Source organism: Molossus molossus, unplaced genomic scaffold, assembly GCF_014108415.1.
Source record: "Molossus molossus isolate mMolMol1 unplaced genomic scaffold, mMolMol1.p scaffold_m16_p_12, whole genome shotgun sequence".
Classification (NCBI taxonomy): domain Eukaryota; kingdom Metazoa; phylum Chordata; class Mammalia; order Chiroptera; family Molossidae; genus Molossus; species Molossus molossus.
This window is the reverse complement of record NW_023425347.1, coordinates 64,170,892-64,197,087: the sequence shown is the minus strand read 5'-3', so window position 1 is coordinate 64,197,087 and position 26,196 is coordinate 64,170,892. Positions and strand designations below refer to the sequence as shown.

Sequence of the window (26,196 nt, the reverse complement as noted above, 5' to 3'; positions counted from 1 at the left end):
TTAGCATTTGCCTGTTTGCATATGTTTAATCTTAAACTTATAATTATGAAGCTTGTATATAATATTAATTCTTGAAATGATACAAAATTGTCCATACATTACTATTTTAACTATATGTGATGCATATGGTCGACAACTAAAAGAAAGTAGGTATAGAAAAAGCTGTTGTGACAGGGTGATAAAATTATGAGTGATTTTCAGCCTTCCATGCCCCCTTATTATTTTCTAAATGTTCTAAAATGATGTGAGCCTCCCTGATCCTTAGCAAGTACTGAAACAAAATATTCAGCAGAGACTTACTAATCATAACCTGTTGGTAAAAATGGATAAAAATAGGAAGATAAAATTCAGTCTAATCATTTTCAATCCCCTCAACTTGCCTTCCCAGTCCCTGGGTACATTTGGGTGGTAGAGAAGAGAATTAACAGGGTTCAAAAACATCTTAAGGTTTTTTGGGGGGTTTAATTCTCACCAGATGGTATTTTTTCCATTGATTTTTAGATAGAGTGAAGACCAAGAGAGAAGGACGGAGGGAGAGACAAAGAAACATCAATGTGAGAGAGACACATGGATTGGTTGACTCCCAGGGCCAGGGATTGAACCTGCAACCCAGGTATGTGCCTTTGATGAAGACTCTAACCCACAACCCTTCAGTCCTCAGGCTGAGACTCTAACCGCTGAGCCAAACCATCCAGGTCTAAGACTTTTTTGAAATACTGATTTTATAGCAGCTCTCAACAAGTTGTGAAATAGGAAATTTAATGGACAAGGTTCTTCAACCCTCATTTCAAGACACCTTAATGAAAAAACACTACCATCTTTAAACCCTGCCCCACCACCACACACACACACACACACACACACACATTGCCCTGGCCAGGTTGCTCAATTGTTTGAAGTGTCACCCATACATCAAAAGGTTGCAGGTTTGCCCAGGCTGGTTTGGCTCAGCGGTTAGTGTCAGCCTGAGGTCCAGAGAGACCCGGGTTCGGTTCCCGCTAAGGGCGCGAACCTCGGTTGCAGTTTGTCCCCAGCCCTGGTTGGGTCGTGTGGGTGGCAGCCACTCGATGCGTCCCTTTCACGTCGATGTCTCTCTCTTTCCCTCTCTCCCCCTCCCACTCTATCTGAACAAAAAATGGAAAAATGTCCTCGGGTGAGGATTAAAAAAAGGTTGCAGGTGTGATTTCGGATCAGGGCACATACCTAGGTTCAATCCTCCGTCAAGGCACATACAGGAGCCAACCAATCAATATGTCACTCTCACATTGATATTTCTCTCTCTCTCTCCTTTCTTTCTCTAAAAATCAATAAAGAAACATATCCTCAGGTGAGGATAAATTTAAAAATAAAACACACATACACATTAATTTTTTTCACCTTTTTGTGTTTGTCTAAAACCAGAGCCTGATTAACTAGCAGGAACAGAGAAACTCCTGATGAAGTGGCAACTTCCTCATCAATGAGCATTCATTCCACTTGACAAGCAAAGCCCAATGGAATGTTGTCGAAAAATCCTTGTTCTTTCCACCTCATCTCTCTTTGGCTTATTTGTTGCTGATCTTATGCTCCAGTTCCCCTTATCTGAATCTCCCTTGTCCTTTCATTAACATCCAGTTTTGGCATCTCAACTTTTTTTTGATTCCTATTCTAAAAGACCCACAGAATCAAATGAAAGAAAGCAAAGCAAGTAAATACTTCCAAATAAATGAATACAATGAAAACAAAAACAAATACGTGAATTCTGTTTTGTCCTTGCTATCATTCTGTCTGTGATAGATAAAAGCCTAATTATGGCCCTGGACAATTTGGTTCAGCAGTTAGAGCGTTGGCCAGCAGACCAAAGAGTCATGGGTTCTATTCCAGTCAAGGGCACGTACCTCGGTTGCGGTTTGGTCCCCGGCCCTGGTCGGGGTTGTGCAGGAGGCAACCAGTCTCTGTGTCTCTTTCCCACTGATATTTCTTGCTCTCTCTCTCTCTCTCTCTCTCTCCCTCCCTCCCTCCCTCCCTCCCACTCTGTCTGAAAACAAATGGAAATATATCCTCGAGTGAGGATTTAAAAAAAAAAGCCTAATTAATGAATGTTACATTTAGATTATACTATTGAGAATAACCTCTATTGATTGATCAAGTACAGAACCTATAATATCATGAGAGTATTTATTAACTTTATGACTAGAAAGATGGGTTTAAAATGTAAATATATTATGCTGGCTAAAGATAATATTTATCTCTACAAAGTATATTTACTTACCATAATTTCTTCATTTTGAAGCTGCCCCTCTGTGTGTACTAGATCTAAAACATAAATTTAACAGAAATGAGTTAGGGCTTAAAAGACATGATGATAGCTACTGAAATTTATGTTCGGCAAAACATTATATCTGATAAACTGTAGTTGAACCAGATTTACCAGTGTTTTGGGGTTAAAATTTAATATACAAGAAGAGATATTTGATATAAAAGGTATGAAAGATAAACTGTTTATGAGCTATAAAATATCTCTAGTGAGTATAAATGTAAGGAAATCCAAATGTAAATTATAGTAAAGAAATATAAAGTGAAGAATTGATAAAATGTGAAAATCCCTTTTTAAGGATCAAGCTACTAACAGCAATTGCAGGCCTGAAAGGAGCCATTTCATTGTTCCCACGGGCAATGACTAGAGCTCAGTTTCTCACAATAAATTTTTACTATGATGCAGAATTATGCTACCCCTGAATTGATCTTTTTTCTGGTTTCCAACTTTAGAAAAACTTTTACTCATATAATTTTAAGACAGATTAATTTATTTGGTCATGAGTTAATCATATCAAACATTCTTTTGGAACCATGAAATATTTAATTGATATAATAAAAATATTGACACTATTTAGAAATTAATTTTATTTGTATTAAAATAGTCAGTGCACATAATTTTAAAAGGTACACACAGTATAAAAAGGGAAGCCTCTGGGAAGTAAGATTATATATGACTTTCCTTCTGTTTCCTAACCTTTCTCTGAGGTAATGAAAAACAGTAATCCCCTGCTTGACCTCTCCTTTGTCCTCCAGTTCTGCTCCCTACAGGTAAATGTTTTCAAATATTTAAGCTGTTTTTCCTGGAATTGTTATTCCTTTTCTTGACTTATCAATTTTTTACTGACTTTATATAATGGTAGGTGAAAATTTAAGTCTCTAAAACTAATATCCTCTTCCTCCTCCTCTGGCAGATTTTCCCTCCTGCCATCCTTTCAATTTTGAAATCAACACTTGATGGTTACATTTTTGTCTATACACACATTATCTGCTGCTGAAATAAGTAACAAATTATGATCACATTTCATTATTCACCCCCCACCAGAAGTTAATAATGACCTCTTATTTCATTTACTCAGTTTTAAAAATTAAAACATTGAAACATTGGAAAACTTCAAACAACATAAAAGACAGAACATAACTCATATATAACTCATCATCTAGATTTTACAATTACTAATATTTCACCATACTTGATTTATCTAATGTTTTTGCTAATTGTTTTAAAGCAAGTCTAAGACATCATGATGTTTCACTTTCAAATATTTGATTATCTATCTCTAAATAAAAAGGATATTTTCTTATATAACCATAATACTATTATCATGCTAACATTTAAAACAAAGCTTTAATATCATATAGTACCCAATCTATACTCAAATTTTCCCACTGTCACCAAAATGTATTTTTATAGTTAATTTATTCAAATTAGAATGGTCTCTTTTAAACTTGAACTGCTTTCTCTCCCACATACACATTTTTCCCCCATGCCACTGACTTACTGAAGAGACCAGGTCAGTTGTCCTGTAGAATGCCCCACATTTTGTCATCTTGCCTCTTCACGATTCCATTTAATTTGTTCCTCTCTCCTACATATTTCCTATAGTTTGGAAATTAAAGCTAAAGGCTTGATTAAATTCAGAATTTGGGGGTCTTCATCAAATGTCTGGTGATTTTGGCTGTCTTTTTTTACTTACGAAGAAGTCATTTGAAAACTATGTGCATGAGCCAGTCTAGTTGACTAGTGGACTTCAATAGGGTGACCAGGAATGAGCTAGCCTTTGTCAACATCCACAGATCTTTTTTCTGGGGCATTCAGTTTCTCCAAAGATGAATCTTCCTATTTCCTGGCTGGGGCTATATTGGTTACTGTCATAAATAGCAGAGCACAGGAGGGGTTCCCACTATTCCACAGGCAGGCTCCACCTAAATCCCTGTTTTTAACTTCGTATCTCATTCACTCTCTCTGCTTATGCCTGGTCTCCCTGAGTTCTGAGCCTCAATATTCAGTGTTCCTTGAGGAGGACATAATAATCCCTTAGAGGTGGTTTATGGAAAGAAAGAGTGGCCACCTAGATTTTGCAGGTAGGAGAAGGTTCCTAGGGTCCAACCACTTTGTATATAGATGTTCAATTAATGACCCATTTTTTCTGGATCATGTCTTACACTTTCCATTTCCTTCAAGTTCTAGACCTTTCTGGGGTTCTTTTGGGCAAACTAGATTGCTTCTCATTAATTTTCTCTTTGGCAGGCACTTAGATTATAATCTACTCCATTCAACTACAGAAGTTACTTCTCCATTTGCATCCTCTCTTCCACAATATATACTGATCTTTCACATCTGCTTTGGTCTCCTAGTTTTTTATTTTTATTTATTTTTTTGTTCTTCTAGTTTTATGCTTCTTTTTATTCCTTTACTATTATTTTCATGGTATTTTGGAAGGAAAGGAGATAGACACATGAAGGCAGTATGTCTTTAACTAGAGGCTACCAATTCTTCTGGAAAGAAAAACAAAACTAATATTTATTGTCTGTTTACCATACACCAGACATTTTGTTCACAAAAACTGTAAATGGTAGGCATCATCTCCATTTTTCAAATAAGAATTCACAAACTCAGAAAAATTAAGTAACTTGTTAGCAGTTACATAACCAGTAAGTAAAGAAGTAATCTTATATTAAAACCTGGGATTTTCTAGGCTCTAAATATGTCACAAGAAACATTCAGGTCATCATTAAAAAAAAAAAATTTTTTTTCCCTTTATTGATTTTAAACAGAGAGGAAGTGGGAGGGAGAGAGAGATAGAAACATCAATGAGAGAGAACATCAAACGGCTGCCTCCTGCATGCCCCCCACTGAGGATCGGGCCCACAGCCTGGGCATGTGTCCTGACTGGAAATCGAACTTGCAACCTTGTGGTGCATGGGTTGACACTAAACTGCTGAGCCACACTGGCGGGACAAGGTCATCATTTTTCATATAAATGTAGACTGAATTGGAAACACAGAGCCAAAGGACAATTCTCTATTCCCTCATGCTCAGAACAATGCTGGTGAAACAAGCACGTACCTCTTTCAATCCACTGTTCAAAATCAACTGGCTCTTTAGATGTGCTCTTTTCAATCCGCAGAGTCCGCACTGATATTGTAAATAAACAAAATAAATAAAGTATTAATTATCTAACTGAGTCTATGTTGTTGTTCCTATATCCCTTTTTTCCTCTGAGACTATCAGGCTTTGGTGGGAATGCACGAAGAACTGGGATCAGGAACACCAAGTTCTGAAAATCACTCCCTCTTTTTCCATAAGTCCCTATGGTGAAATACAGTCTTGTGTCACTATTATGTTACAAATGTTTGCAAACATACAATATAGAGCTAATAGAGACTTTTTGAATTTGGTATATCTAGATTTTTAAACTATAATGGTAATAATAATAATAGTATTAGTAGTCTTGGTCATAAATCTTTAAGGAGAACCTACTATGAGTCAGGCGTACTTATTCACTCCTGACTATAATCTTTTGAGAAAAGTATTATTAACCTACTTTACTAATGAGGAAACAGGCCTAGAGAAATCAGGCAACTAAAGAAGTCAGGCAAAGTATACTATGATAAAGCATTAGTAAGTGCCAGAAATGAAACTCAAACTTTAGGTCTGTCTGACTCCAGAGCCTCTGCAATTAATGACAAGAGAGACTTAATAGGAATGCAGTCCTCTTCCTTCTACAGTTTTTTCCCATTACCCTTAACCTCATTCTGGTACCTCAGATCCATTCTTCCCTTCTGTGTTCTGTGCCCTGGAGGAATATCCTCTGTGGACTGCATCACCTGGACTCACTTGCTCACTGACTACTGGTCATATTTGGCCAATGGGAGGCACTGGGAGGAAACTGGAGGGCAGTGGGGAAGTGAGATCAGGTTGTTTTTTTCTCCACTCCCTTCCTGCTTCAGTGCCATGTCTTTGACAGTGGTTGTGTTCCTTCATGATTACAGCTCCTGCCAGACAGGCTCTTATTTATAGGCTCTAGCTTTTACTGGGCTCCCATAACACTGTTTCCTTCCCTTGGCCCAGGGGTGGTAATAGCATCCTGCTGTAGCCAGTTTCTGGGTGTCTCACCATCCCTGGTTTATTCTCTTAAACCAGAACATAATTTTGTAAGTAGACCCATCAATCAAGTCTCTTCATTTGAACCATCTGGAGTATATTCTGTTCCCTGTTTGATATATTTTATCCTTACATAAACATAAAACAGGATTAGAATGATATTCCAGTGGGAGATTTTCCTCCTAAATCCCTCAGAAAATGTCATTATTAATAGAAGAATCAAAATTATCCAATGCAAATAAGCAGGGTTATCAGATTTGTAGAAAGAATTTGACAGAGAACCCCAAGCCAAACAATCTGTAATAAATATGTCAAGGAATCTAGGGTTCTGGCAAGCTGGCTTCTTAGGTTCATAATAGGGTGTTTTGCCAAAGACTTTCACATAGTAAATTGCATGGAAATTATTATGTGCTTTGGAAGGGTTTCAAATTTGCAGTTTCATAGAGTCTAACTGAGCTCAAGGCAGTTAACCCATACACCCTCCTCTCCCACCCAGCAATAAAGCTGGATTCCATGCTGCAAAGAAAAATTACTGTTTTGCCAAAGTTTACATATGTGCCCTCTACCTATGGAAAAATTAAAAGATGATGAAAATTAATGTATGATTTGCTTACCAAAGTAACTCTGGATTACAAGTTTTTCAATTCTTACATGTTTGTGAAAACAAATAATGAACTCTTGGGGAAACATTCCTGTGGTGGTCCAAAATGTTTCTGGATTCCTATTGTTAATTTAAAAAAGAGAGAGAGAGAAATTCACAACATTCTAATGAAAAAGTTAAAAAAAAAAATGACTGCTGATTCTTTCTAACCCCTTTTTAATTGTTCATTCTGCCTCTAATCTCTCCCAAATTTTAAGAATTCTTCTTTATTTCTAGTAGATATATTTTTTAAAAACACAGTAACATAGAATTATGTCACTCTTGTCTAAAGCCTTCAGTGGCCCCTTAATGCCTATAAATCTAAAAGCCTTAGTATGGCATTTTACGACTCTATGAATAATAATCTGGTCCCATCATTAAAGCACTATATCCTTGCCCTTCATGCTATCATCTCCCATTACTGTAGTTACACTGGGCCTGTTAAAAGTCTGCAAAGACGTCATGCAGGCTCATGGTCCTGTGACTTTATACATATGTAATAAATCCCACAGTACAATGTGTTTCTTTCCCATTAAGTGGTGAACTGTCTTTCAAAAAATTTAACATAAAAAGGTTGCCTTTTCATATTATCCAAATATTTACCATTTCCAATGAACTTCATTTCCTCCTGTAGATTTGAATTTCTTTTTAAATTTTTATTTATTGATTTCAGGAGACAGAGATCAATCTGTTGTTCCACTTATCTGTGCATTCATTGGTTCCTTCTTTCATATGCCCTGACCAGAGACAGAACCCGCAACCTTGGCATTCTGGGATGATGCTCTAACCAAGTGAGCTACCAGGCCAGGGCTGGTTTGAATGTACATCTAGTATTATATCACTTTAACCTACAGAACTTCCTTTAGCATTTCCTGTGATGTAGGTCTACTTGTAATGAATAAAATGTCTTTATTCTAGCCTCATTTTTAAAGAATATTCAGCTAGATACAGAATTCTGGATTGACAGGCTCTTTTGGGGAAGGTTCTCCTTTTTTCAGCATTAAAAAATATTGTTCCATTGTTACCTGGATTTCACTGTTTGTCGTGCAAAGTCAGCTGTCACTGGTACTATTGTTCCTCTGTATTCAATGTGGTTTTTTTTTCCCTCCAGCTGTTTAAACATTTTTTTCTGTATCTTTATTTTTTAGCATATTAGAAAATGGTCTCTATGTACTTATCTGCTTGGGGTTTGCTGAGTTTCCTGGATCTATAGGTTGACATTTTAAAATAAGATTGGGGAAATCTGGCCAAAAAGTAGGAACCACCCAGATATCCATCAGCTGATAAATGGATAAATAAGATGTACTATATACAAACAATAAAATATTATTTGACAATGAAAAGAAATGAAGCTCTGGCCAGCATAGCTCAATGGTTAGAGCATCAGCCTGTGCACTGGAGGGTCGTGGGTTCAATTCCTGGTCAAGGGCACATACCTGGGTTGCAGGTTCTATCCCTAGCCCTACTTGGGGCATGTGTGGGAGACAACCAATTGATGTGTCTCTGTCATATGTCTTTTGCTGTCTTACTCCTCCTCCTACCCTCCCTCCCACTCTCTCTAAAAAAAATATCAATGGAAAAAATATCTTTGGGTGAGGATTAACAAAAAAAATAAAAGGAATGAAGCGCTGATATGTACTACATCATGGATAAATCTTGAAAATATGTAACTGAAAGAAGCAAAAGACCACATATGTATAATTCTATTTATATGAAATGTCTGAATAGGCAGATCTATAGAACAGAAAGTAGATTAGTGGGTACCTAGGGCTAGTGAGGATAAGGGAAATACAGGGTGACTACAATGGGTTGCAAGGTTTCTTTCTGGGGTAATAAAATACTCTAAAATTGATTGTGCAGATGGTTGCATAACTCTGTAAATATACCAGAAGCCACTGAATTGTACACTTTATATTTTTATTTATTTATTTACTTCTCAATCCTCACCAGAGGATATTTTTCCATTGACTTTTTTTTTTTTTTTAATCCTTACTCGAGGACATTTTTTCATTTTTTGCTCAGATAGAGTGGGAGGGAGAGAGAGGAAGAGAAAGAGAGAGAAACATTGACGTGAAAGGGACACATTGAGTGACTGCCTCCTGCACAACCCAACCAGGGCCAGGGACAAACTGCAACTGAGGTATGTGCCCTTAGCGGGAACTGAACCCAGGTCTCTCTGGACCACAGGCCGATGCTCTAACTGCTGAGCCAAACTGGCCAGGGCTGGGTTTTTTTTTTGGATAGAGCAAATGGGAGGGAGGGGGAGAGAGAGAGAGAGAAGCATCAATGTTAGACACATTGATTGGTTTCCTCCTGCACAGTGAGGTTGGGGATCAAACCCACAGTTGAGATACATGCCCTTGACTGGGAATCGAACCCGCAACTCTTTGGTCCACTGGCCCACACTCTAACCTTTGAGCCAAATAGGCCAGGGCTCAATTGTACACTTTTATTTAAAACATTTTTTTCTTTTTCTTTTTTATCCTCACCCGAGGACATTTTTTTTTTTTTTTATCCTCACCCGAGGATATTTTTCCAGTTTTTGTACAGATAGAGTGGGAGGTAGAGAGAGGAAGGAGAGAGAGAGAGAAACATCGACGTGACGGGACACATCGAGTGGCTGCCACCCGCACGACCAACCAGGGCACCCGAGGACATTTTTGCCTGTATCTTCAGACAGAGCAGGAGGGAGAGAGGAAGGAAGAGAGAGAAACATCAATGTGAGAGACACATCGACTGGTTGCCACACACATGACCCCAATCTGGCCGGGGACAAACTGCAACCGAGGTACGTGCCCTTAACAGGAACCGAACCCGGGACTCTCCAGTCCACGGGCCGATGCTCTAAGCGCTGAGCCAAACCAGCCAGGGCAAAACATTTTTTTCTTTATTGATTTTAGAGAGAGACAAAGGAAGAGGGAGAGACAGAAACCTCTATGAGAGAGGACATCAATTGGCCACCTCCTGCATGCCCCCACTGGGGATTTGGCCCACAACCTGGGCATGTGCCCTGACCAGGAATCAAACCAGCCTCTTGGTGCATAGGTTGACGCTCAACCACTGAGCCACACTGGGTGGGCTCAATTGTACACTTCAAGAGTCTCATGCTCTACCGACTGAGCTAGCCGGGCGCTTTAACTGTGCATTTTAAATAGGCGAATTGCATCAAGCCGGTGTGGCTCAGTGGATTGCGTATTGTCCCATAGAGTGAGAGGTCCCTGGTTCGATCCCTGGTCAGGGAACATGCCCAGGTTGTGGGCTCAATCCTCAGTAGGGGGCATGCAGGGGGCAGCCAATACATGTTTCTCTCTCATATGGATGTTTCTATCTCCCTCTCCCTTCCTCTCTTTCTAAAAAAATCAATAAAAACATACTTTAGTGAGTTGCATGATATGTAAATAATATACAATTATTATTCATGTAAGAAGCTGGGTTTTCCTAACTCACAAAACTGGGTTTTTAAAACTATGCTTAATATTTCATAATTTTTAAAATTTACATTTATACGGTTTAAATATTATTTAGTTAAATAAATTAAATGACTTTAAATTTTTTTTTTAATTTATTTTTACAGATGTTTCTTCTTTTCCCCCCATTGACACCCTCCTCCCCTTCTTCCCCTCCCGCCCCATCCCCAGTATTGTTGTCTATGTTCATGGTTACACATACATGCATATAAGTTCTGTGGTTTATCTCTTCCCTCCCCTGACTCCCTCTTCTGAGGTTTGTCAGTCTGTACCCTACTTCTATGTCTCTGGGTATATTTTGTTCATCAGTCTGTTCTGTTCATTATATTCCACAAATAAGTGAGATCATGTGATATTTGTCTTTCTCTGATTGGATTCTTTTGCTTAGGATAATACTCTCCCGGTCCCTCCATGTGGTCTAAAGGATAAGAGATCTTTCTTTCTTACAGCTGCACAGTACTCCATTGTGTACATGTACCACTGCTTTTTCATCCACTCATCTATTGATGGACACTGGGCTGTTTCCAGATCTTAGCGAATGTAAATAGTGCTGCTATTAACATAGGGGTGCATATCTTCTTTCTGATTGGTGTTTCAGGCTTCTTAGGGTATATTCCTAGAAGTGGGATCACTGGGTCAAATGGCAGTTCAATTTTTTACTTTTTGAGGTAACACCATAATGTTTTCCATAGTAGCTGCACCAGTCTGCATTCCCACCAACAGTGTACTAAAGTCCCCTTTTCTCCACACCCTTGCCAGCACTTGCTGTTTGATGATTTGTTGATGGCGGCCATTCTGACAGGTGTGAGGTGATACCTCATTGTTGTTAAGTTAAATGACTTAATTGCCTTGTTTTTTTCTCGGGTGCTTTAAAATTTTTTTTTCTTTATTGATTTTTTTTGAGAGAGAGAAGAAGGGAGAGGGAGAGAGGGAGAAACATTGATTGGCCGCTTCCTGCATGCCCCACACTGGGGATTGTGCCACAACCTGGGCATATGCCCTGACCAGGAATTGAACCAGAGACCTCTTGGTGCATGGGTCGACACTCAACCAGTGAGCCACACTGGCTGGGCTCTTGAGTGCATTTTTTTTTTTTTATTGGTATGTGCCCCTAGCAGGAACCAAACCTGGGACTCTCTGATCCGCAGGCAAACGCTCCAACCACTGAGCCAAACCGGCCAGGGCTCTTGGGTGCTTTAAATGAACACAATCAATATAATAATACCTAGAGATGGATTTTAAAATGACATATAACTGAATCCCCATATTTAATGAAGTCATAAAAATAGTTTTATTTTAAAAAGGTTTTATGCTAATTCTGTTTAGTATCTATTACCTCACATAATTTTTTTCACAACTCTGAGGCAGTTAGGGAAGGTGATATTAGCCCCATTTAATAGACCAAGAAATTGAGGCTCAAAGGGTAATACATATATGCTGAGCCCAAGGTAACACATACAGTTCACTTACCCAAGAATTTTAACTGTAAATCTAGTATTCTTCTACAGTATCCCAAAAGAACTAATTCTCTTTCTCTTAATTCATTTTTTTTCTAGTACAGAACTTTTTTTTTTCTTCTTTTTCATTGATATGTTAAATGCCTGAGGAAAAAGTAGAGTTAAGGGCAAGTAGAAATATAATCACTTCCTTTAACTCCTGTTTCTGGAAGGAGAGTTGGAAGCAGATTTATAGCACTGTTTTCTCCAAATAATTCCATGGTTACTTCCATTTAGATAAACCAATTTATGAGCAGAGAATAATTTCTTTTTTATCCTCACTCAAGGATATTTTTCTATTTATCTTCAGGTAGAGAGGGAGAAAAAAGGAGAGAGAGAGAAACATTGACGTGGGAGGGACACATCAACTGGTTGCCTCCCGCACGACCTTATCCAGGGCCGAGGATGAACCACAACCCAGGTACGTGCCCTTGGCTGGAATTGAACCTGGGACTCACTGGTCTACGGGCTGATGCTCTACTACTGAGCCAAATTGGCCAGGGTGAGAATAATTTTTAATATCTGCTATATAAAGTCTAATTGTATTTGTTGGACATGCATACAGATTAAAAGTCTCCAATGTGCTCTGTTTAGTTACCAGGTCAGTAACTACTTTTATTCCGTGAGGTTTTTGTACTAAGGGTTTTGTCTAATCTAAAAAATATGATGTCCTTAGTCATTCATTCATATGGACTGATATGAAAAGATCTCTATTTCTGGCAAACAACATGAGGCAAATCTTTATCGATCTATGTATTCTCACAGCAGCTGCCACATTAATTTCTCTGCTCCAAGGCAAAGTAGGCTAAATAACCATTACCTGAATATTTTAGGAAGTAAAAACTAAGGAGGATTAAGAGGAACAGGCAAAAGCAGATATCAAATTTTTGATGCAAACCTTAAATTTGAATTATAGTGTGGCCAGTTTGGTTCACTGGTTAGACCATCGACCTGCAGACGGGGGAGTCCTGGGTTCGGTTCCCGCTAGGGGCGCGTACCTTGGTTGCAGTTTGTCCCTGACCCTGATTGGGGTCATGTGATAGGCAACCACTCGATGTGTCTCTCTCACGACGATGTTTCCCTCTTTCTCCCTTCCACTCTATCTGAAGATAAATGCAAAAATGTCCTCGGGTGACGATAAAAAAAAATTTGAATTATAGTATAGTACAAAGAGCCCCAAATTAGGAGAGAGAAGACATGAGTGCTAATCTTGATTCTGCCACTTGGTTATCTGTGTGATTCTGAGTAAGTCATTTGACCTCTGATCATCCTTTTTCTCACCTTTTTTTTTTGCCTTTTATTCCCCAAGCTTACAGTTGTGTGTCAAATACCACAGTGTCTATGAAACTATAATGCAAATGTAAAGTAACGTATGCATATATATGCATGTATATACGTATGTGTATGTAAAAATACTTAACTACTCTCCAATATTAAGTCTGACTAGTATTTGACAGTCTAATTCAATAAGCGACTTGACAAATATTTTAAGACACTGTGAAGTTAAAGATGAACAAGTAATAGTCTCTGACTTCTAAGAATTCACAGCTAAGAAACATTAAAGATAAATAATTTGTACAACAAAGGAATAAGTAAGGTAGTAAAAGTATCTACCAAATTCTAGTTGTGTCCAACAAAAAAGGTAAACTCATCATACCTGAGGGAAAGGGAGAGATGTCAGAGAGAAGATAACAACTAGGCTTAAAGGAAGAAGATAAGTTGCTCATATGTATCCAGGTACATGGGCTTTTCTACCCAAAGAATCACAAGATGCATATTACAATTGGCTCTGCCTTCAATAGTTTAAACTAGTACTTGGCCTCTTTAGACCTGTCTTACCATGAATCTAAAATGAAAGGTTTAGGTAAGATGAATGCATAAGTCCTTCCAGCTCTAAAATTATATTATTCTATTAGTCAAACTCTGGTAATTGTACAAATACCAAGAAAGACAACTCAAGAGAGAGATAAAATAGCCAGACTTCTCCCATTAACTACTTTTTCTTGGAATTTAAAAGTCTGAGTACGATATTCATCTCTACATAAAACAAGCTCTAGCATGGTAAAGAGTGGAAATTGGAATAATATCAAGAGGCCAAGAACCAAACAATGAAGCCAGAGAGCAGATAGTGAAGCATTAAGTTTAGCAAACATATTGCTTAGACTAATAAGGAAACAGGCAGTGGGTAGAAAGTTACAATGTTTATATCCTTATTTACTAAGAAAAACTTGAAATAAAACTATAACCAGATATTAAAATGTACACTTCCATAAAATGAGGTTGCTGTTGTTTAAAGTTTTGCCTTGTTAAACTACTTCTTAAAAAACAATTTGTAAAGGCCAGTTTAGAAATTATCAAGAAAAGGATAAAAACCTAAACATATACAACTGAATTAATGTCAGAAATGGGAACAAAAGTGCATTGTCAAGTAACCTACTTCACCACAGGTTTATTAAACTACGTTTAACAGTGTTAGTTATAGAACACACAGTCCCAGTACTCAGAGGGTTCACTGACCTAATATCAAGACTTAAGGAAGGAAGAATAGTAACTCTTACCCATCAATTATATTTTCAGGAGGGTGTTTTTCATCACTTGATGTAGCTAAAATCACTTCAGTCCCTTCAGAGCTCAAACAGAGATCAACTTTTCTCATTTTAAACTGTTTAGCCTGCAAATAAAAGAATAACAACAAAAGCCACTTGTTGATTCTCTGCACTTTATCTGAGAAAAGAGAGAGAAAGCCTGTTGCCTAGCACACAGCTTAACAACCAAGCTATTCAACAAGTGGAAAGGACTCTAACATGTTTATTCACATAAGTAAACTTCAGACCTCTCCCAGGGATAATCTGTACATACAGATTATTTCCACTGCACCATTCCACAAAACAAATCTCTGACTACTTTTGACATAATTTTTCTGCTTCTAAAATTAAAAGCCCTCAATTATTATATAGAAACAGTTAACAAGCTAAGGTGCAAAAATGAATGGGTTAATTTTTTTTAAATTACTTAAATTGTTATATTTCTGAAATTATTTTTTAAAACCTGGAGCATAAAAACAGATTTGTGACTATTTATCTATACATTTATCAACTGAAGTAGCAAACAATATTATTTACATCTTAAAAGACATCATCATTTTTGGGGGGGCAAAAATGTAAGAGAGAAGACATCCTTTTACTTATTTTAAAATTCTAAATCACTCGTGTCATGGACTTAAAGACATTTATGTTGTATGGTAATATTTTAAGTTTAATAGATGCATCCTGAAAAGATATTATTGAGCTCTACTATGAACCCTGGTGGATAAGACAGAAAGAAGACATTAATGATTCTGTCAGATCTCACCCTCCTTCTTGATTTGGTGGAGATAGGGCAAAAACTAATATATAGATGCAAAGTGACTGGAAAAGCTGTATCAACAAAGAATTAAAAGAGTGTTTAGAAAATTGAGCAAGACTTCCAATACCCTTCACAACCTGACCCCAATCTAACTTTAAAAGGAAAAATAAAACTGCCTGGACGGTATGGCTCAGTGGATTGAGCATCATCCCATACACCAGGGGGTCACTGATTCGATTCCCAGTCAGGGCAAATGCTCAGGTTTCAGGCTCAATCCCCAGTAGGGGGTGTGCAGGAGGCAGCCAATCGATATTTCTCTCTCATTGATGTTTCTCTCTCATTGATGTTTCTCTCTCCCTTCCTCTCACTGAAATTAATAAAAACATATTTAAAATATAAATGATTTTAAATAAACAAATGACAAAGTACAAAGAATATTACATATATTAAACAACTATGTACCACTGCCCTGATTTAATAAATGTTAACATTTTTGCCATATCTACTTAAAATTTTTTTTTGAGAAGTATATAACCACTCACTGGCCCCATTCCATTTCTGGTCCAGAAGTAACAGCTATTCTGAAGTTGATGAATATCCCTCCTGATTATATTTTATACTACCATATATCTCCATAAACAATATGTACTGTTCTTTAAAAACTTAGATGCTTTCACAAGTATATATCCTTTTGCTGCATTTTCTTTCATTCAATGTTATGTTTTCATGGTTTTATCATGTTGATACATGTACATCTACTTTATTCATTTCAACTGCTATAAGAAATTTCTCAATTTCTCTAATGATGGGTAATTAGGTCAGTTTTCAATTTTGCTATTACAAACACATTTGCAATGCACATCTTTGTGCATGTATCCTCGTGCACATGTGGGAGGAAGTCTTTTTTTTTTTATCCTCACCCGAGGACATTTTACAGACAGAGCGGGAGGGAGAGAGAGGAAGAGAGAGAGAGGGAAACATCGATGTGAAAGGGACACATCGAGTGGCTGCCACCCGCACGACCAACCAGGGCCGGGGACAAACTGCAACCGAGGTACATGCCCTTAGCGGGAACCGAACCCGGGTCTCTCCAGACCGCAGGTGGACGCTCCAACCGCTGAGCCAAACCGGCCAGGGCGGGAGTCTTTTTTTTATTAAAAAAAATTTTTTTTATTGATTTTAGAGAGAGTAGGAGAGAGAAAAACATTGGTTTTTGTTGTTCCACTTTTTATGCATTTATTGGTTGACTCTTATATGCCCTAAATGGGGATCAAACCTGCAACCTTGGTGTAGCAGGACAATGCTCTAACCAACTGAGCTACATGCTAGGGCAGAAAGTCTTTATGATAAAATAATCTCTTAATAGAAATAAAATTGCAGAAACTTAGAATCAGCATATCTTCAAGTCAGTAATTGATCAATTTGATCTCTAAATTATATCATTTTACATTGCCATCAGCATTGTATAAGAGTTTCTGCTTCCTCATAGTCTAACCATAATCTATGTGGTATTGTTAGACATTTTGGCTTTAGTCAATCTCATTGGTGTGAATGGTATCTTAATAAGGTTTTGATTTGTACTTCCATGATTATTAGCAAGGTTGAATACCGTATCATATGTTTATGGGCCATTCAGACCTCTTCTGTTATTTGCTTTTTCTTATCCTTGACTTGTTTTTATATTGGGTCGCTTTATAAAAGATTTTTTTCCCCATTTCTTTTGATTTGTTGGTGGTTTTAAAATAAAATAGTCTGGATAAAAATCCTTTGTTATGTGTTGTAAATATCTTATATTCTGTGGTTTGATTTTTCTTTTAACTTTTTTTTTTGTGTACGAGTCCCCCCATACCCACACACTTTCTTTTTTGTGATTGAACTAAACATTTATATAGAAAAGCACACAAATCATAAGTATAGAGTACAATATTATTTTCACAAAGTAAACACACCTAGGTAACCACTACCTAGGTAACAGCAACCCAGGTAAAGAAATAGAACATCATCAGTATTTGAGAGGCTCTCTTTATGCCCTCTCTAATCACTACTCCTCCTTCCTTCCCAAAGGCAAGCATGGTCCTTATTTCTAATTCTATAGATTAATTTTGCCTGAACTTTACATTCATGGAATCATATAATTTGTACTCATCTGTATCTAGCTTCTTTCTTTCTTTCTTTTTCTTTTTTGTAATCCTTACCCCAAGATATTTTTCTATTTATGATCAGATAGAGTAGGAGGAAGGGAGAAAGAGGGAGAAAGAGAAGCATCAATGTGAGAGACACATCAATTGGATGCCTCCTGCACAACTTGACCAGGTCCGGAGATGAACCACAATTGAGGCACATGCCCTTGGCTGCAATCAAACTCATGCGCTGCAATCAAACTCATAACTCATTTGTCCGCAGGCCGACACTCTAACCCCTGAGCCGAACTGGCCAGGGCTGTATCTGGCTTCTTTCATTCATTATTATGTTTTTGAGATTTATCCATGTGGTTATGTGTAGCAGAGTTGAAGTGCAACTAAGTAAAGTGCATCTTAATGACCACCCTACTTAACTCCTAATAAGATTTAAAAGAAAAAAAATCAGCCCCTAAGTAGAGCTTCACAGGAAATTGGTATAAACTGAAAAGCAAAGGATTTCTGTGATTTTAGGTACTTACATCCCAAAATCCTGATAAAGGAGGGACCTAATCTCACTCCCAAATATCTGAAATCAGAGGTAAACTGAAACTATTTAAATAAAACAACTTAGACCAATCCCAGCACAATCCCTAGTGGACTGAAGTGATTTGCCCCTTATCCTAGTTCCTAGACAAACAAAATGGTGTATTCTCTCTGGGGGGAAAATAACATTATATACTTCAGTGTCCATTTATTTAAACATCCAACATTCAAAGTCATTTGAAGCAGATCTATAGATGACTCAGGTGCTGGAATTAGCAGACATAGATAAAAATAACTACTATAGCCTGGCTGGTGTGGCTCAGTGGATTGATCATCATCCCATAGACTGAGAGGTCCCAGTTCAATTCCTGGTCAGGGCACATGCCCGGGTTGCTGGGTCATGCAGGAAGCAGCCAATTGATGTTTCTCTCTTACACAGATGTTTCTACCTCTCTCTCCCTTCCTCTCTCTAAAAAGTCAGTAAAAACATATTAAAAAAATAACTACTATATATCTGTTCAAGAATTTAGTGAAAATATGGACAAATTTGTGAACAGAAAGGGAATTTTAGCAGAGAAATAGAAACTCTGAAAAAAGAACAAAATAGGAATTCTAGAACTGAAAAGCACAATATCTGAAATAAAAATTTTATTAGATGGGCTCAACATCAGACTGGACTTAGCATAAGAAAGGTTCAGTGAACTTAAAGATGGGTCAATTGAAATGATCCAAAATTAAACAGAGATATAAATGAAAATAATAGAACAGAGTATCAGAAACCTGAGAAACACTATCAAACTATTCTGAAATACATGTATTTGGAGTCCCAGAAGGAGAGGAGATAGAGAATAGTATAGACAAAAAATCTGAAGCAAAATTTCCCCCAAAATCTGTGAAATACAAAAGCCCACAGATCAAGAAGTTCATGGACCCTAAATTGGATAATTACAAAGATTTCATCTATGCATGTCTCAGTCAACTGCTGAAAATTAAAGAAAAGGGGGAAAAAAGCAGACAAAGCAAACAACAACAACAACATTACATTTAGATAACTACCAGGAATCAATATTGACTTCTCATCAGAAACAATGGAAGCCAAAAGAAAATGGAATGACATCTTTAGATTGCTAAAGATAAAAAATAGAATTCTATATCCAGCAAAAATATCCATCAAAACTAAAGGCAGCCCTGGCAGGTTTGGCTCAGCAGTTAGAGCATCGGCCCTTGGACCGTAGGGTTGAGGGTTCAATTCCAGTCAAGGGCACGAACCTGGGTTGCAGGTTTCCTGGTCCTGACGGGCTGTGGGGGAGGCAACTAATCAATGTGTCTCTCTCAACATCAATATTTCTCTCTCTACTTCCCTCCTTTCCACTCTCTCTAAAAAATAATGATAATAATCAATGGAAAAAATAAATAAATAAAAGAATATTTAAAATAAAAAAAGAAAAGTGAAGGCAAAATAAAAATATTTTCAACCCTGGCCGGTTTTGCTCAGTGGTTAGAGCGTTGGCCTGCGATCTGGAGAGACCCAGGTTCAGCTCCCGCTAAGGGCACGTACCGCGGTTGCAGTCTGTCCCTGGCCCTGGTTGGGTCGTGTGGGTGGCGACCACTCGATATGTCCCTTTCACGTCGATGTTTCTCTCTCTCTCTCTCTCTCTCTCTCCCTCCCACTCTATCTGAACAAAATATCAAAAAAAAAAAAGTCCTTGGGTGAGGATTAAAAAAAAATTTCAGCCAAACAAAAGCTGAAAGTATTTATTACCAGTAGATCCACTTTACAAAAAGTATTAAAGGAAATTCTGCAGGCTGAAGGAAAATTACTACAGGTTGAATCTGTGTCTGTGGGAATAAAGAGCAATGGAAATAGTATACATATTACTAACATAAAATAATATTTTAAAAAATTTCTCTGTAAGAGACTAAAGAAAAACTAGCAATGAACAGTAGGGATTTACTAAATGTATAAGTAATAAACACAATAATAATACAGAAGGAAAGAGGAGGGTAAATGAAACCACTTTCTGTAAAGTATTTTCACAAAGTTCGTACTTTGGACATGAAGTGATATATTAATTCAAAGTAGCCCTGGCCGGTTTGGCTCAGCGGTTAGAGCATCCACCTGCGGTCTGGAGAGACCCGGGTTCGGTTCCCGCTAAGGGCATGTACCTCGGTTGCAGTTTGTCCCCGGCCCTGGTTGGTCGTGCGGGTGGCAGCCACTCGATGTGTCCCTTTCACATCGATGTTTCCCTCTCTCTCTTTTCCTCTCTCTCCCTCCCACTCTGTCTGTACAAAAAATGGAAAAATGTCCTTGGATGAGGATTAAAAAAAAAAACACAAACAAACAAAGTAGACGAGGATGTTAAGGATGCATGTTATAATCCTAAGATTAGAATGAAGTCACCACCAAAACCATAAAACAAAGAGTTATAGGAAGGCCAACAGAGAAAAAAAAAAGAAATGGCAATAAAATATTTGATTAATCTGAAAGGAGACCAAAAATAAGTCACAAAATAAGACAATTAGAAATAAATGGCAAGAATATAATTTTAGGCATAAAAACATAAATTATTCCATTACATGTTGATAAACTAAACACTACATTATCATACTGAACTTTTAAAAAACCAACTATCTTAGATATGCTTTTCAAGAGATACCCTCTAAGTATGTGGACAGACTAAAAGTAAAAGGATAGAATAAAATACAGTATCTTAGTATCTGGTAAGGTAAATTCCTCTACTTAATTTTATTTTATTTTATTTTTTTTTAATCCTCACCCGAGGACATTTTCCCATTTTTTTGTTCAGGTAGAGTGGGAGGGAGAGAGAGGAACAGAGAGAGAGAGAAACATCGATGTGAAAGGGACACATCGAGTGGCTGCCACCCGCACGACCGACAAGGGCCGGGGACAAACTGCAACCGAGGTACGTGCCCTTAGCGGGAACCGAACCCGGGTCTCTCAGGACCGCAGGCCAACGCTCTAACCGCTGAGCCAAACCGGCCAGGGCCCTCTACTTAATTTTAAAATTGATTTGGTTCTATGCCTTATACCTTGATTATTAAAAACAACTTTGTTACGTTACAGAAAAAAAATTGAGATGTTGAATACAATTCCATTCCATTTATAGATTAATTTGGAGAGAATATCATGTTTCATGTTTGTGACAATGAGTCTTTAAATAAATAAATTGGGCCTGTCTCTCCATTTATTTAAGAATTCTTTTAAGTCCTTAAGTTGTTTTAAAGTTTTCCCCAAACATACCTTCACCTCTTATTGTTTGTTTCTACTCTTAGATGCCTATGGTTGCTATTGTTACTTTAAATGAGATCTTTTAAAAAAACAAAAAATAAACCTTTACTAAAAAAAAAAAAAAAAAAAAAAATCTGCCCTGGCCGGTTTTGCTCAGTGGTTAGAGCATCGGCCTGTGGACTGGAGAGTCCTGGGTTCGGTTTCTGCTAAGGGAACGTACCTCCATTGCAGTTTGTCCCCGACCCCTGTTGGGGTCATGTGGGTGGCAACCACTGGATGTGTGTATCTCTCTCTTCCTCCCTCTCCCCCTCCCGCTCTGTCTTAAGATACAGGCAAAAATGTCCTTAGGTGAGGATAAAAAAAAAAATCTCAGCCCTGGCTGGGTAGCTCAGTTAGAGCATCATCCCCATACTCCAAGGTTGTGGGTTTGATCCTGGTCAGGGCACATACAAGAATCAACCAATGAATGCATAAGCAGGTGGAGCAGCAAATGGATATTTCTCTCTCTCTTAAATCAATAAATTAAAAAAAAATATATAGGGGTTATTTGATCCTGTAAGCCTGATAAAATGTTTGTAGGTAGATTTTTTTTACTATTTCAAGTTCAAGAGTTCTTTCAAGTTTTCTATACCTCCTCCTTCTTCTTTTTAATTGATTTTAGAGAGAGAGAGGAAGGGAAAGAGAGAGAGAAACATTGATGTGTTATTTCACCCTTTCATGCATTCACTGGTTGACTCCTATCTATATATGCCCTGATGAAGTATTGAACTTGATGAAGTATTGAACTATTGAACTGATGCTCTAACCAACTAAGCTACCTGGCCATGGCAAGTTTTCTACACCTTCTTGAGACAATTTTGAAATTTATATTTTATAGAAAATTATCCTTTTCTTCTTAGTTTTTATATTTGCATAAAATTCATTTTTATTGTAATTTTGAAATCTAGTATGATAATATTAAAAATGTGGTAAGATTGGTCAAGAAGAAGGTATATATTCTAATATTTTTTATTTGTGCTTTTTTCCTTGCTGTTATTACTCCTGGTACCAAAGGACTGGTATTAAATAAACATTAACCCTTAGTTTGGAGAGAAGATTGTGAATTCCTAGAAATAACAGATTGATGAACTTGGATGTTAAGTCTCAACAAAATTATTCAAATTTCATTATTAAAATGATGGCTTTGAAAAGGTAAACAAGAAAGTAGTAAAATAGGAAACAGTAGTAACATTAGGTCACAAAAGTTATACCACACCTATACATTTCTTTTGTTTGTTTGATAGAGTTAGTGCCAATTAGGGACATGTTCTGAAAATTTCAACAAAATTTCAGACAAAGCTTTCCAAGATACCCTGTGGACCAGATAAAGAAATGTGGGTTGGCTGACAGGTAGTACTTTAGTTTGTCCCTGGTATGTCACAGATATTTATAACTCTCTGAATGGCTATACTAAAAGAATGATGATTAATGGAACAAAATAAACTGTGGATGACCTCTATCCTTATCCCATTAAACATTTTTATTAATTAAGGATGGGAAAAGTACACTTACCAATTTGCAGATGACCTAAAACTGGGATGTCAGCTAATATGCCAGATGACAGAATCAGCACACAAAAAGATCTGAGCAAGCTAGACAGATGGGCTGCAATCAATAAGATAATTAATAAGGATAACAGTAAAAGTCAATATACTCAGACTTAAAAAATCAATCACACAAGGAGTACTCTAGATTGGGGTTGGCAAACTACTGTTTGTGAGCCAAATCTAGCCTGCCACATGTTTTTGTATGGCCCATGAGCTAAGAATGCTTTTCATAACATATAGTTTTAGTTCATTACAAAATCACTATAAGGTAAGAGTGTACTGTATCTGCCCCCACAAATAAAGGAACTATATACACTCCATCAAAATTTTTGAACTTGAACTAAGTGTCAGGCACTACGCTAGTAATGCAAAGATAACTACAATCTAAGACAAAGATAGTGACTAAGACTTGATTGTTGCCTTCAGCTCAGAGTCAACGAAGATGGACAAGCATGGAACTAATAATATAATATGCTATATGCTAATAGTGTGATCTACATCCAGCATAATGTATTCAGTTCAGGGTAGTATATTTTATTTATTTTATTTTAACTTCACTCGAAGACACTTTTTGCATTTATCCTCAGAGCACAAGGGAGAGAGAGAAACATCAATGTGAGAGAGACACATCGACTGGTTGCCACCCGCACAACCTCAATCCAGGCCAGGGACAAACTGCAACCAAAGCTCATGCCCTTAGCGGGAACCAAACCCTGGACTCTCTGGTCTGTGGGCCAATGCTCTAACTGCTGAGCCAAACTGGCTAGGGCAAGTATATTTTAAGTAGGACATTATCAGGCTTGATATTGTTCAGAGGAGAGCAAAAAGTTCATGATAATCTATAAACTATGTTAAATGGATAAAGCTAAAAGAATAGAAGCTAAAACATTTGAAGAGAGAGATGAGAAATGTGACTACAATTTTTAATATCACAAGTGTTCATAAATGGAAAAAGGTTTAGAATTTTTCTTTTACAACTCCAAGAGGGAGAACTGTACTCAACAATATGAATTTTAAGCAGGAACTCCTTATAGATATAAGAACTTTCTGGCAAAGTAAAGATTTTAAATCTTTTCCATCCCTGAAAGTGTCCAAGAAGACTAGGTTATAGCCTACAAAGGGAACTAAAGAAAGAATTCCTGCATTTGGTGGTTCTTTTAGATTCAATTAAATTCTAGGAAAGGTAGATTGTGAACAGATAATGAAGGGTCTTAAAAGCCAAGTTAAAGATGAGTTTTATCCTGCAGTCCAGTGGTTCTCACCTGGACTAAGGGTGATTTTTGTCCCCCAAGGGACATTTAACAATGTCTGAAGTCATTTGGGCTGTCACAACTTAGGAGGGGCGGGGGTGAAGCTATTGGCATACGTTGGGCGTTTTGCGATGCTGCTAAATATCCCACTGTGCACAGGAGAGTCCCCAACAATAATGATCTGGTCTAAAATGTAAATAGTGCAGAAGTGGAATAATGTGTGGTAATCTATCTGGGAGTGGAAATGTGGAGGTTGGAGACAGGGAGAGAACTTGCTTTAAAATGGTTACATTTTAGGGCAGTGATTTTCAACCTCTTTCATCTCATAGCACACATTAACTACTAAAATTCTGCAGCACAACAACAAAAAATTTTTTTTGTGCATCTGACAGAGAAAAAAAAGGTATAATTTTGATTCATTCACACTGGAAAGCTATTGTCTTGGCTGTTGTCATTTTTTTAATTTGACACTCTAAGGGAAAAGAGATACTGCATGTTTTAAAAATTCTTGCAGCATACCGGTTGATAATAACTGTTATAGAAGAAAGCATCTAGGTGTGTTGTATATGAATAAGGAAGAAAGTGTACTACTCTCCAAATGTTCAGTTCTTTTCTTACCTCATATCTTATCACCTAAGTTGTTTGAGGGAAGCAAGCAAGTCCTTTAATACAAAAGGCATTTCATACCTCCTATGTCCATCAACTTCTTTCCTATTTCCTGTGTTAAGTAGACTTATTTAAATAACAAGTAATAAATGGTTCCTTTGCTGTGGTTAATAAGAAAGAGGCAAACCAACCCCAAAGAAACCCATGGAACAACTCAGCTGATAATGTTGCTTCCACAACTCCAAAATGCAGGTTTGGGGATGTAGTCTAATCTCACCCTGGGGGACCTTACTCTAAATACACTTAATCATTCCCTCAGGGCCTCAATTTGTCACAGGTTGTGCACTCCGGGGTGTTTACTCTCCTTTTAAAGATCCCTTACCTGAACTTCTCTGATGCCTTGTCCTGTCCTATAAATATAGAGCCACTTAACTATCCATTCACCTCCAGTTCACATGCCCTTTCAGGTCCTCCTTTCCCAAAACCTCTCCAGGTTAGCCCTTAGTTCATTTATTCCCTGACCAGCCCTTGGTTCGGTATTCTTACCCCCTTTCCCATGGCACGTACTGGGAACTTATGTGTAAATTAGAAAACAGCCATTCTCTGTCCCCCGTGCGAGTCTATGCTTGGTCGACGGCAAAACTGCCCCGACACCACCTCTCACCTCCATCCCAAACAAACCCTTCTCCTAAGTCCCAGGCCACTTCAAGACCTCCAAATCATATAGAATACGTTAAATGAACCTACTTCCTACCTTAAATAAAATGCATCACTATACGGGTTATGTTGCCGTTGTTAGGTTACCTTCTTGTAGATTTAGTAATTTCGATTTGCAATAGTTTCTCCCTTTTGAGGATCAAAACATAATTTCAGAACTCAAAAAAGTCGGTGGGCTGGCACTAGTGTCTCTAGCGCGAAGGGAAGAGAACGGACCTACGTAGGCCTTCCCCCATCCCAGCCCCCTCACCAGCCGCCCCTCGGCGCCCTCCCGCCGCCCGCCTCTACCACGCGCTCGCTCACGACCCCCTCCACTCTTCCTCCCGTCCCTCTCCACCAGCATCCCCCTCCGCCGGCCTCGTCCAGCCAGGCTCCCACCTCCCCCAGGTGCCTGCCTAGCCCGCCGCGCCGACCCGCTTGCCTGAGCCTCAGGTTAGCTCCAGGAGAGTAGACGGTAGGGCCAAGGGACCACCCTTCTGCCCCGCCCTCTGCCCCGCCCCCTCCTCCCGGCCTCCACGGAGTTCCCCGGCGCGCGCACGTCTTTACCGCGGAGTCTTCGCTCCGCTCTGCCCGCAGGCCCCGCCCCCATGCTCATCTTTACATCGCGGGTCGAGCTGCGGAATACTGCTCAAGAGCCTTTACCCCGGCCGGAGCCTCACGCTGCCTACCCTTCCCCCAGCTCATTTCGATCCCTGGGGCCTGCAAGACCCAAGAGACCCGCCCCCCCCCCGCGCGAGCACGCACGCGCAGTCTCCACCTCTCCCACATCCAAG

General features: G+C 38.3%; 1 protein-coding gene across 5 annotated transcripts in view; it reads right to left on the bottom strand.

Annotated features, from left to right (window-relative positions):
* Positions 1 to 26,096, bottom strand: part of HSPB11 (heat shock protein family B (small) member 11) — a 31,448-nt gene extending 5,352 nt beyond the window's left edge. The window contains exons 1-7 of one of the 5 annotated variants that reach the window (XM_036257064.1): positions 25,970 to 26,094; positions 25,461 to 25,552; positions 22,816 to 22,908; positions 14,565 to 14,677; positions 7,018 to 7,124; positions 5,366 to 5,434; positions 2,252 to 2,295 (exon numbers count right to left, since the gene is read on the bottom strand). In XM_036257064.1, the coding sequence (XP_036112957.1) occupies positions 2,252 to 2,295; positions 5,366 to 5,434; positions 7,018 to 7,124; positions 14,565 to 14,662 (318 nt within the window). In that variant the 5' untranslated portion in view covers positions 14,663 to 14,677; positions 22,816 to 22,908; positions 25,461 to 25,552; positions 25,970 to 26,094. Of the gene's footprint in view, positions 1 to 2,251; positions 2,296 to 5,365; positions 5,435 to 7,017; positions 7,125 to 11,980; positions 12,112 to 14,564; positions 14,678 to 22,815; positions 22,909 to 25,460; positions 25,553 to 25,969 lie in introns of those variants that run through there. The other 4 variants (XM_036257068.1, XM_036257070.1, XM_036257065.1 and 1 more) reach the window with 4 other exon arrangements.
* Between the last annotated feature and the right edge of the window lie 100 nt (positions 26,097 to 26,196).